At 42.1% G+C, this 13,098-nt stretch overlaps 1 protein-coding gene across 6 annotated transcripts in view; it reads right to left on the bottom strand.

The window, feature by feature from the left end:
* The window catches only part of NOVA1 (NOVA alternative splicing regulator 1), a 222,245-nt gene that overhangs the window by 41,039 nt on the left and 168,108 nt on the right, over positions 1–13,098 (bottom strand). For all 6 annotated transcript variants that reach the window (XM_039536987.1, XM_039536988.1, XM_039536992.1 and 3 more), the window contains exon 3: positions 2,578–2,744. In XM_039536987.1, the coding sequence (XP_039392921.1) occupies positions 2,578–2,744 (167 nt within the window). The remainder of the gene's footprint in view (positions 1–2,577; positions 2,745–13,098) is intronic.

Below are 13,098 nucleotides of genomic sequence, written 5' to 3'. Positions count from 1 at the left end.
TCAGCTGTGAAGTCACACAAGGCCAATCTCGTCACCCTTCTTGTTCAGAGATTATGAGAAGCTATAGATAGGTCTTGAGGTGGGGTTGTCTGCAATCATCAATGCTGCATACAGATTGTCTTGGGTGGTTTAGATAGAACAAATCCTGTAACTTGGCATGACTACATGACCCTTGTGGTCATAGGTGCCAACTCTGTGGGTGCTCAGCACCCACCAGCAGCCCTGCGGGGCAGCTCCTCCCTCTTCCTCCCAGCGCTCCCACCTGCCATGATCAGCTGTTCAGCAGTTTGCAGGAGGTGCTGGGGTGGAGGGGGAGAACTGGGGGCAGGAAGAGGTGGGGGGAAGAGCCAGAACAGGGCATGGGTGGGAAGAGGTGAGGGACAGGAAGAGGCTGGGCAGGTGAGGGCTTAGGGGAAGGGGTGGAGTGGGGGCAGGGCCTCGGGCAGAGCGGGGGTCGAGCACCCCTTGGGAACTGGGGAAGTCAGTGCCTCTGCTTGAGGTCCCCTCTAACCCTATGGTTCTCTGAAAACATTTAGCTCTATATTTATACTTCTCGTTTGACCAAGATGGAGCTATTTCCTTACATTCTCATTGTCTGCAGATATGGGGACCTGGGTGACAGCCAGTTGGCTGAAGATCTATATGGATAATAAAGGAAGTGATGCTGATTGACGGGGAGAATCTTTTTAAGGAATATGCAATGTCTACAATTACTCTATGATTTGAAGGACTCTGCCCAAATATTATCAAAATGGTTCTTCCTGGACTTAGGTTGACATTTTCAAACCTGAGTGCATAAAGTCAGGCTCCTAAATCCGTATTTAGGAACCAAAACAAAAGTAGCCATCTTTTCAAAAGATGATGAGCCCTAGTATCTCCCATTGACTTAAGTTTTATTTAGGGACATAAATATGTATTTAAGAGACTGAATTCAGGCATTCAGTTTTAAACATGCTGGTAAAGACTCTGGGGCAAAGGTTTTCAAAAATAGGAGCCTAAAGTTTAGCACCCAAAATTAGGCCGCTAAACAAGATCCCTTTTTCAAATGGGTTGAATATTCAGTAGCTGCCATTGTAAGTACTGAATTAATTTTAGGGTCCTATATTTTTAACAACTTGGCCTGGATTTCCAGATTACAAGAGTAATCTGAAATACCCTTTTTTCATCTTTGGCTGGCCAAAAGACTTCATTCTTCCCTCCTTTATTCAGAATCTACAACTGCCATCAGTAATTGTATTGCCTCCTGGATAAGCTACAGCAACACTTTCTACCTGGAAATAACTGTGAAAGCTGCTTGGAAGGTTCAGCAAGTGCAGAAAGCAACCGTACATCTTCTGAACAAGGTGGACTGGCAAGAACATATCACACCAATCTTCAGACTCTACAAAAGATGTCAGTCAATTTTCAGGTGAAATTCAAGATATTCAATACTATCTACAAAACTCTAAACAGCTTAGAGTCCAACTACTCAAGGGACCTCCACTCTTAACCCACCACACCTCCTGCAATTTGTTTGAAAACTTGAGCAAACAAACCTATATAAGTGAGGCTTGAGAGTGGGGAGACAGAAAACAATATTGGGTGTGTGGTTTTTTATTCAAGTGTTTTTCTAACTCTCAACTCTGTAATTGCAAGCATTAAGCCTACAGACTTTTCTTCATCCCTGCCCTGTATAAGCAGATTCCACTGTAGTGGGGAGTGGAGGTTTTCTGGGATATTTAGGGCAGCAATATGATCATGATGTTTAGATAGACAAAAGAAACTTCCCTCTGAATGCGCATTCGTTTAATTTTCTCTCTCCTCCTCCAGAAGTAACAAACCAAACAAATTATAAATTTAAAGTTACTTAAGTCATTGTGTTTGAGCCTTGTTAGTGGATATGTTTTTCTCAGTTTCAAATTTTCTTGGAAAATGTGACTCAATAAAAGAAGGCTGTTGGATCATTATACCTTGTATGTGACTGCCTTACAATTACACAAAACGTACTAATATTTGAAGATAAGCCAATACAAGCTTTATGCAAGGATGATAAAAATTGCATAGATTAAAATAGCTGAAAATACCCACAACAAAATATCTTTACATTTGCAAGCATCAGCTTTATGATGTAGGTCTTTTAAATGTACATAATATGACCCAAACAATAAATCAAAAATAATTTGTTTTGAAACACAAGAGTGAGGAAATTTGTTGGGTCCATTTTTCCTGAACTGTAATAAATCTTAATGATTTACAGAGAGGCCCATATTTTAAATCTCAAATAAAACAGAAAAATGTGTTCCCTGAAACAATAAAGAAAAGAAGCATATGAAGGATACATATCATATAATGGTGTTTGAATTGATAAGATATTATGTATAAATACTGATGAGGAAAAACTGAATATAGAACAGAACTATAAGCAAAGGGAGATCAGAAAATTCGTAGAGAAAAATAAAACCACTGACATTCCCCTAAAACACATTTAATGCAAACTCTTTAATGTAAAACATGTAATGTTAAACATTTAAGGCTCTTTATAAAAGAAGTTAACGCTAAGCAGCTGATGTGCCTCTGTTTTCCCAACCAAAAACTCACTTGTTTGATGCGGTCTGGATTAACAGTGGTCTGGGGCTGCAGAATGCTGACTGGTTCTGTCTTGGCCACATTTTGAGGCATTTCACGAATCTTTTCAGCAATGAAGCCATGAACTGCATTCAGCGCTTCAACTGTTCCCTGGATCAAACACACTCGCTCTGTAGTACCTGTACAGAGAAGACCCTTATTTAGATAAATTCTTAGCTTAGGCACTTGCTCACTGACTCATCAACACCTCAAAAAACCCCTATTTTGAATTATTACTGAATACTGAGAACTAATTATTATGAGGTAACATTTAAAAATTCCCTTACCCGCCTGCCACAGTAAGTGTACATATGGAAAGATAATTTCAAATGGTAACATTCTAATTATTGGCCAAGATTATCTGAAAATTATTTTGGATAGCTTCTATTTATATTGCTCTTATATCTATGTAACACACTAGCCAATATTGGCTAGGTCCTTGCCCAAATATGGCTTAGACAGAACTATAGTTACTTTTAAATTAAAAAAAAACTAACTGTGCATACAGTATTGTAAGTAAAAATTAAAGAAACAATGTCTCAGTTCAGATGGAAAAGAAGAGCAAGAATGAGACAACTGAACTGGATTCACGGCGTTTGCCATGCAGGCCTGGTGTTGTGTTATGCTAAAATATGCTATTAAAATGTAACTATTACAAGCATTAATATAACCACGTGCAAAACTAAAGATCAACATTAAAAATATTTCTGTGATCAGTAACCTGGATAGAAAATATATTGGTTTAGCCCAGCAGTTTTAAACCTTTTCAGAGTGTGGACTGCAACTCAACATGGAGACTATTTTCAAGACCAATTCCTCTCTCATTCTTCACTATCCAGTCCACTTTCCATCCCACCCATGTCATACAATATCCCTGTAACAACTACAACAATTTCTTACTACATAAACAAAAACAACATAAGGAAAATAGTTAATGTAGTTTCAGCTGTCTTCTAATGTGATTTAGCAGCTGGAAACAATAAAAGCCAGCACCATATAATTATCCAGCTCGCTACAGACCACGGTTTGAGTTCTTCTGGCTTAGAGGGCTTATGTTGAACTTGCTACATTCGAGATCTGGACTCCAGAATGACCCTTGTGCTCTTGTTCATCAAATCAGACAGTGCTGTGAATGTCAGGAAGCATATATCCAGTGTCCACCTGACAGTGTAAATATTTATGCTGTACATCAGAATAACCGTGTTTTTTTTTTAATTTTAATAAATCACATAGCCGATTCTGTACATAAATCATTTGTGTTCTTCTTGCCTTAAGCAAAACAGCCCTTAGACCCATTACTCACCCTGAGGGTACGTCTACACTACCCGCCGGATCAGCGGGTAGCGATCTATCTGTTGGGGATCGATTTATCACGTGTAGTGTAGACGCGATAAATTGATCCCCGATTGCTCTGCCGTTGACTGCTGAACTCCAGCTCGGCGAGAGGCAGAAGCAAAGTTGAAGGGGGAGACGCGGCCGTCGATACAGCACTGTGAGGACACGAACTAAGTAATTTTAATTCTATCTAAGATACGTCGACTTCAGCTATGCTATTCTCATAGCTGAAGTTGCATATCTTAGATCGATCCCTCTCTGCCTCTCCCCCAGTGTAGACCAGGCCTGAGTTGTCTTCCAGAGACTGCGAAAGAGGCGTCGGGCTTCTGTGCTATAGCTTCTGTCACTTCCAACCTCACCTGTCACTCCCTCCTTATTCTTTCTCCTCCCATGAACAGCACTTTCTCCATGTCTTCTTTCCAACCTCCTGCTATGTTGCTCTTATCCTCATATTCAATTCCTGGCTCTCCCTCTTCCTTGCATCACAATCATCCACATTCATCTTTGTTGACTTCAAATTCCATGTGGATGACCTGCCTGACCAGCTTTAAGTCAGAACAGGACTAGAAAATTAGAAAAGTCCCATTAAGAGGAAAATTGTATTACAACATTAGCTGTGGTGGGACTAAAAACAAGAGGACACTACAGCTTAGAGCAGGGGTTGGCAACCTTTCAGAAGTGGTGTGCCGAGTCTTCATTTATTCACTCTAATTTAAGGTTTTGCATGCCAGTCATACATTTTAACGTTTTTAGAAGGCCTCTTTCTATAAGTCTATAATATATAATTAAACTATTGTTGTATGTAAAGGAAATAAGGTTTTTAAAATGTTTAAGAAGCTTCATTTAAAATTAAATTAAAATGCAGAGCCTCCCAGATGGTGGCCAGGACCCAGGCAGTGTGAGTGTGTCATAAACAGTTAGTTAAGGGTTAAGGTCTCTTTTACCTGTACTGGGTTAACAAGCAGTACCTGATGACCACCTGACCAGAGGACCAATCAGGGACAAGATAATTTCAAATCTCTGTGGAGGGAAGTTTTTTTCCTGTGTTCTTTGTTTTGAGTTGAGTCTCTCTTGGGAGTTAAGGGAGTCCAGACATCTTAATCAAGTCCTCCCAGATTTCTGCAATAAATTCTTCTATTCAAGCTAGTGAGTATTAGCAAGGAACTAGTATTCTTATACTTTTATTTCTGTATTTGCAATTCTGTGTTTTGCTATAGAATTTCTTTAATTCTGTACTGTTATTGCTTTTACTGAGAAAGAAGGGAGGGAGAATTCTCTCCAGAGATTGATAAGTTTAGACCCTGTGTATTGTTCCATCTTGGTATTACAGAGATAGTTTATTTTTTTTTATTCTTTAATAAATCTTTTCTGTTAAGGACTTGGTTGATCTTTCCTTGGGTGAATTCTCAGGGAAAGGGGAGGAGGAAGGCATCCCTCTGTAGTTGAATCCCGGTATCTCTCCTAGGAAAAGGGAGGGGGGAGGAAGCAGGGGGGAATGGTTTACTTCTCCTAGGTGTAAGAACTCCATGGATTTGGGGTTCTTGGGATCCCCAAGGATTTTGGGGAAGGACTGTGTCCCAATACACGTACATTATTGCGTGGTGGCAGCTTTTACCAGATCTAAACTAGGATTTTAGTTTAGAGGAGTTCATCCAGGTCCCCATTTTGGAACCGAACAGCTCCAAGTGGGGGAGAGACCTATGACAGAGTGCCACTGAAAATCAGCTTGCGTGACGCCTTCGGCACCCGTGCCATAAGTTGCCTACCCCTGGCTTAGAAGAATCCCAAATACAGATCCCTGCTCACAGTGTCAGGATACATTTTACTTTCAGATTACAGAGAACAAAAATAATGTGGACTAAAATGGTGCATCATAGTGATTGACACGGTGTCTGAAACACTCAGAGTTTGCAAAGCAAACAAGCAATGTGCGTTGCTGGGGGCGGGGGGAGGAGGAGGGGTAAGGAAGACAATGTACTTACCTGCTTCATGTACCAGCCGGCCTTGCAAGCTGAAATCGGGGAAGGGGACTTGGCAAGGATGCAAAATATGCAAGTACAACATAACAAGGAAAGCTCATAGTCACCACCCTGCACTTTAAGTGGGATGAGGGGGATGGGAGTGAGGTGGGGTTCTGGCTGGCCGGGAGATCAGGCCAAGGCTTTCTGGCTGGTGGGATGAAGGGAAACATATAGCTGCTGGAAAAGCAGTCAGCGTGGTGGATGACTCACCACCTAGGAATGAGGAGTTATAAACGGCAGCATGGGTTTGGACCCTCCTCTCATTTCACTTGGAGCAAGCCTGGGGTCTCCTGGGAGGAGGAAGGAGCAAGGCAAGGGGCAAGGGGGGTGGAGGAGGGAGGGATAGGGACAGAGCAAGGGAAAAAATACTGTTTCATGCCTATACCTTTGCTGGAAAGGGGACAGGCACAGGCAGGGCTGCCCCAAGGGAGCCCAGGGACTGGAAGGGAACCCAAGACATAGTCTTGCAGCAGGGGCAGGGGGGCTCACAAGTACTTGGACTACTACTGCCCAGGGTGGTGTGTTTAATAACCCAAGGCAGGGATCAGCAACCTTTGGCATGTGGACGGACCGGGCTGGTTTGTTTATCTGTCGCACCTGCAGGTTCGGCCGATCGCGGCTCCCACTAGCTGTGGTTCGCTGCTCCAGGCCAATGGGGGCTGCGGGAAAAGGCATGGGCCGAGGGATGTGCTGGCCGCCGTTTCCCGCCATCACCATTGGCCTGGAGCAGCGAACTGTGGCCAGTGGGAGCCACGATCGGCCGAACCTGTGGACATAGTTACCATGCTGCTTACCCTGGTGGGCAACGTGCCACATGCCAAAGGTTGCCAGTCTCTGACCCAAGGCATAACCCATGGAAGCCTCATGGACTAAGGGAGGCAAATGATTATAGGGAAGTGTCCACGCATTCAGGTGAGCAGGCTGTGTGCATTAATGGGGCAGTCAGCTAAGATGTGCAGCAAATGGTCAGTGACGTCATTTCTGAGGTTTTCTCACAGTATTACAATGCTTCAAAGGGCACAAGGTCACCTAAAAACAGGATGTTTTCTTCCACCTAACACAAGGGATGGTGGTAATGCTGATCCCGAGGGTGAGTGTAATCTAAACCACACAGAGATTGGGGAAATGGGTGGCAGAGGTGGTATCTGGCCTTCCAGCCCGGCAAAGGGTGGCAGTTGCAGGGGACCATGCTCAACTGGTCACTCAGCAAGTGCACCTAAGGGGAACAAGAGTCAGCCAATTGGGGTATTAAATACTCTAGGCCCAGGAGTGGAAGGTCGAGAAGCCTGGACAAACCCACCTAGGGGTGGCACCTTCAGTGGGGGGCAATGGCGGTATTACACAGCTGCTGCAAGGTAATTTGAATTTACAACAGCAGCTAGATGTGAGGGCTTTGCACAGGGTGACAGGGTAGGCTCAGCATGGGCTTAAGTTTCAGCAGCAGGACATGGAAAGGCACATGGCAAATCATCAGCCATCAGGGCATGTAACCACAGGGGACAGAGTAGACACTCCCGTGGGGCCTATGGGGAGCACGGCTCTGCAGAACTCCCTACATGCATCCTCAGTATGGTTATGCCGGGGTAGATTACCCAATGGGAGTTCACCTACTCAGTGCAACTAAATATATAATTCACTCACAGGCAAATTTGTGCATGTAATATCCCTCTAGCACAGGAAGGTGTTCACAGACAGTAAAAATGGACAAGCTAAGCAAAACAGCGGACTGCCCAAGAGGCCAATGGTGCTTAGAATCCGAAAAAATTTGGGAGTCTGCCCTCGTCATCTAGGCGGGTCTTATGGTACAGGCCTACTCAGACAGCAGCTTGGCCTCTGTTAATTATACAAATATAATTAGGCGGGCACCCAATATGTTTGGGGGCATGTCATAGCCAGCTTAAATTAAGGTGGCATCACACACTGTGGTTCAAAGGCATAACACCCAGGCCGCCATGGGTTTGTTCATACCAAAACAAGCTCGAAAGGGGCCCCAGGCCCATAATGGTATTTGCTGGGCATTTAATAAGGGTGGTCGTTTCTGCAACCCCTGTAAATACAGGCATGTTTGCAAGACGCCTGCGGCCGGCAATTTTATTTCCACAAGGCTATGCCCATGGGCTGTTCAGTATCCTGTGTAACCTTTCATAAATTCAGTACAATGTTGCACTGGGCAACGGTGCGGCCCGGGGAACTAAACCAAATAGTGCATTATTTGCATAATTTTGTTCACAGGGTGAGCTGGGTCAAATGACTGTTTTCACCTGTTGGGCACATTTCAGGCCCTGGCTAAATAGCTGGGTTAAACAAACAAAAACCTTTACACTACATTAATCTACCTGGGCTTGGAGCTGAACTTTGCTTGCAGGGTTGTTGCGCCGGGGCATAGGCAGACCACATATTACGTACGAGTCACTACACAGATGTAGTAAGACTTGTAGGTGTGGAAAAGTTTTCTAATTCAATTTAATGGGGTATCATTGTGCAAGTACAAATGGTTATTAATTTGGGGGCAATATAAGGATGTGCCTCTGGCAAAGGGTGGCAGTTGCAAGGGACCGTGCTCAACTGGTCACTCAGCAAGTGCACCTAAGCAAGTGCCTCTGGCACAATAACATGGCAGTGGCACAGGTTATCAATCCCCAAACTTCCAAATCGCACGAGGCTGGTGGATGGTAAGGTCCAAGCCATGGGTCGGCTGGGGGACCTGGATTAAACAAAGGGGGGCTGGTGAAAGCCCCAGAGAATTGATTTAAATAAGCATGGATTTGCCTGCACTGTATACTTTATCTGCCGGGTAGTCCCAGACATCTATATAATAAAGCTGTGGCCTGATTAAAACCCATAACAAGTCTCCTGTCCTTCTTGTAGTATACCCAGACAACAAAAATAATGTGGACTAAAATGGTGCATCACAGTGACTGACATCTCACTTAGAAAAATATATTTCTACATCACTGTCTCATAAGAACAGATCCTACATAAGAACACAAGACGGCCATATGGGGTCAGACCAAAGGTCCATCCAGGGCCGGCTCCAGGCACCAGCTCAGGAAGCAGGTGCTTGGGGCGGCCAAGGGGAAGGGGCGGCACGTCGGGCTCTTCGGCAGCGGGTCCCTCTCGGAGGGAAGGATCTGCCTCCGAAGTGCCGCCGAAAAAGAAAGCGGTGCAGTGGAGCTACTGCCAACTTGCTGCCGATCACGATTGCCACTTGGGGAGGCAAAAACCCTGGAGCTGGCCCTGGGTCCATCTAGCCCAGTATCCTGTCTTCCGAGAGTGGCCAATGCCAGGTGCCCCAGAGGGAATGAACAGAACAGGTAATCATCAAGTGGATCCATCCCCTGTTGCTCATTCCCAGCTTCTGGCAAACAAAGGCTAGGGACACCATCCCTGCCCATCCTGGCTATTAGCCATTGATGGGCCTATCCTCCATGAACTTATCTAGTTTTTTGGGTTTTTTTGAACCCTATTATAGTCTCAGCCTTCACAACATCCCCTGGCAAAGAGTTCCATAGGTTGATTGTGTGATGTGTTAAGAAATACTTCCTTTTGTTTGCTTTAAATCTGCTGCCCACTAATTTTCATTAGTTCTTCTGTTATAAGAAGGAGTAAATAACATTTCCTAGCTAAGGAGTCACAAAGTCCAGAGCCTGAAAACGCTTTGTTGAAAAAGCTGGCCACTTCACCCCAAATAAATGTGAAGTGATATAGCGAGTGAGCACTAACATGTTTACAGTGAATTCTGAAATACTCTGAAATCACTGTGGGCTATATCATCATTGTATGTCCTGAGCAATGGGCAATGTGTAGTTGTGCTGAGCACTGGGGAGAAGTAATTTGCTACTGGTCTATACCAGTAGCAGTTTACTTCCCCTCCAAGTCTTGATTCTGCTCATTCCCTTCTCCTATCAATCTATCTGCTTTGAAAGGAGGAGAGGTGTGATGGCTGTTCTCCACGCTGTATAGTAACATGGGAAGCCTGTAAAGACATGAAGGGGGCAACTTACACTCCCTTTCTCCCCTGCATGGGCACGTAGGACATGCAACAATCTTGCCCTTTATTAGAAAATTCTTTTCATTTGATTTCTTATGATGATCTCTAAAGATGAAATGCAAAGCTTTAAAGATTTACAAGTACATGCTTTAAGAGCCCTGCTCAGTAACAGAATTCACGTGCAAACTTAAAAATTACAAATATTTTTTAGAAACAATTCAGCCAACACCTTAGTTCAGAATCCTGTGTTTGGCCTACAACAATGAAAGACATCAAAACAACCAACCCATATCCCCTCTACTGAAATATTTTCTTAACAAAATAGACTAAAAAAGCAAAAAAGACTAAAACATGTAAAATCAGTGTTTTTGAAAGATGCCAGGTTCACAACCTATGAGACTGAAAAGTATTGCCATTTTATAATTAAACATCAAGGTTTATGACTGTTACAATGGAGTGCATATTTTTCAGGAATTACGTACATGGATGTGCCCCAGTATTATTTTGCTGTCTTTTCAATAAAGCACCTTTAAAATAATTTTTAAAACCCAAACAAACAAAAACAAAAAGCACAAAAATCTAAACCCAGGCACAATCTACAAACATGGAATTTTTCCAAAAGCATTTAAAGCAGAAACCAATGCAATTTCAAAGTTATCAGGGTGGAAGCCTGACAACTGAAATGCAAATTAATTTGGTCAGTATATGTAGTTTTCTTATGCTTTTCTTTTTTTCTAGTTAGCTTTTCCTCCCCACTCCTCTGCTTGTGCACAGCTCCTGTGGTTCCTCTGTAAAGCGATCCAGCTCTAAACAAGTGCTCTGGGGAGTCTTTACACTGCAGTATTAATTGTCTACTAAATGATGAGAAGTGATGTGGATTGATCAATGTAGCTGATGCAAGTGTTCTTCTCTAGGTCAGCAGACAACACATTTATACAAAACACAGATCAGCTTACATTCAAGCTACTGGAGCCTGCCATGGAGAGCACTTACAGGGATGACTACTGTCAAAACAGTGGAAAGGGAAGTGGTCAAAGCTAAACATAAATTTCATTAGACTTAGCACTGAATGTCTAAAGAGGATTCTGCAATCTGTGTTGTTTTAGAAACTGCAGTTTAATACAATACATATCACGTTATACACCAGACCAGCTTTACTACATTTCAGTATGTATAAACCAATATATAGTAAATGGAAATCACTGTACCATGAAGAAATACAATTGTGTAAAAATAAATTTCACACAGTATGATACAGTTTTGAGATAGTTCACAATAGTGGTACATTTTCTTTGAGGATTAAATTCTGGGACTTCCACTGAAACTACTACAAAAAAAGAAAAAGGAGGGCATGTAGGAAATTTCCTGCTGGAAACTGCTTTTAATCCTTAGAAGAAATGTTGTTATATTCTTCCATACAACTATAATGGCTTTTCACTCAGATAACACAGTACAATAATTTATAGGAGAGAGTCACAAAAGGAGAAAACTGTCAACTATATGACCAACCTGTGTAACAAAAACGATTCTATTATGAATCACCAAAGTTGGTGAGATTTTTGTCATATTAAAAGCTTTTAGGTTCCATTAGTGTCTAAAGTAAACTGCCAGATTATTTATCATTTCTAGTTGTAGCAACCACTCCCTTTTTGCAAATTGCTGTTAAAAGCTCAAAGTCATTTATACACACAATATCGGATATACTCATTTTCCATAGTCTGAAGATACATCTTTGTAGCACAACTCTAATTTTAAAACTTCTGCTTAAAAGAAAGTGATAAAATTCCTGAATAAGCACAGCATACTCACATATTTACACACACACGAATATTCATTAATATATAATGATTTACAAATTTGTGTCAATTATTTATGCCAATTATCATACTTAAACTACTGTACATTTTCTTTTGCCATATATGCAGGATGACATCAGTTTTGTCATTTAAAAAAAATGGAAGAATTAATGAATGAATGAAGGGGTCACATGTTAGATTCTTTTTGAAGTGGTAGTTACTCAAATATGTCCTTCACTGATGTACGTGATCAATATTCCCATTCAAAAAAATGAAAAAAATACAGAGAACAAATCTGAAAACTAGCAGTTTACATATGCTGCTGCAGAAGTGAAAAAGTGTTGCTGCAAGCAAAGACCAGCTCACTCTTCGATTTTTTCTGAGGAAATAAAAAAGGACTCAACATTCATAGGAAATCTTTCCCCCACCCATGAGCAAGTTTTGATTCATTTGTTTTTGTGCACCAGCATCCAAATTTGTGAATACGCAGTGTCTATATTTTTGATGTGGAATGTAAAGTACAAAAGATAAAATATGACGTACACAGAAAGTACTGTTATAATGCTTACAACGTAAAATTTTAAAAGAATATAAAAAATTAAGGAATACATTTTGCTCTTGTCTCAGTTGTGCCAGCAAAATTATACGTTCTTTTGGTTTGAGTATGAAACAATCAATTTGCATATGAAATTAAAATTGTATATTACCGAAGAAAAAGGTATTACATATTAGCTGGTTTTTAAATTAAAATAATTCTGGTTTGAACTCTAATAGACCAAGAGGAAGAAACAATCCAAAGTAAAGAACTTGAAATTACTTTATTTTATTTTTATATTTATTTATTTATTTTTAATAAAATGCAATTTTTATTCCTGGGGAATTATTTCTAGGTTGTAAAATTGTATGAAAGCCTTCAATCTGAAGAGAATTTTAAAGTCAAGTTATAACCCTTAAAAAAAGACACAGTTTTTAATAGAGATTATTTTTTAACTCATTTCACTGCTATAGTTAATTCCACTGGAACCAGGGCCGGCTCCAGACCCCAGCGCGCGCTTGGGGCGTCGTCCCGGGAGGGCGGCAGGTGGCTCCGGTGGACCTCCCGCAGGCATGCCCACTGGAGCCGTGGGACCAGCGGACCCTCCGCAGGCACATCTGCAGGAGGTCCACCGGAGCCACGGGACCGGCGACCACCAGAGTGCCCTCCACGGCGTGCCGCCCTGCTTGGGGCGGCGCAAATCCTATAGCTGCCCCTGACTGGAACTAGTGTGACAGGGCAAAATTTCCAGAGTGCCAAAGTGACTTAGGTTTGACTTTCAATAGGACTTAATGCTGTTAAATGATTTAGGTTCTT

Source organism: Mauremys reevesii, linkage group 4, assembly GCF_016161935.1.
Source record: "Mauremys reevesii isolate NIE-2019 linkage group 4, ASM1616193v1, whole genome shotgun sequence".
NCBI lineage: Eukaryota > Metazoa > Chordata > Testudines > Geoemydidae > Mauremys > Mauremys reevesii.
Note: the sequence above shows the minus strand (reverse complement) of the source record. Positions and strands in the feature narration are given on the sequence as shown.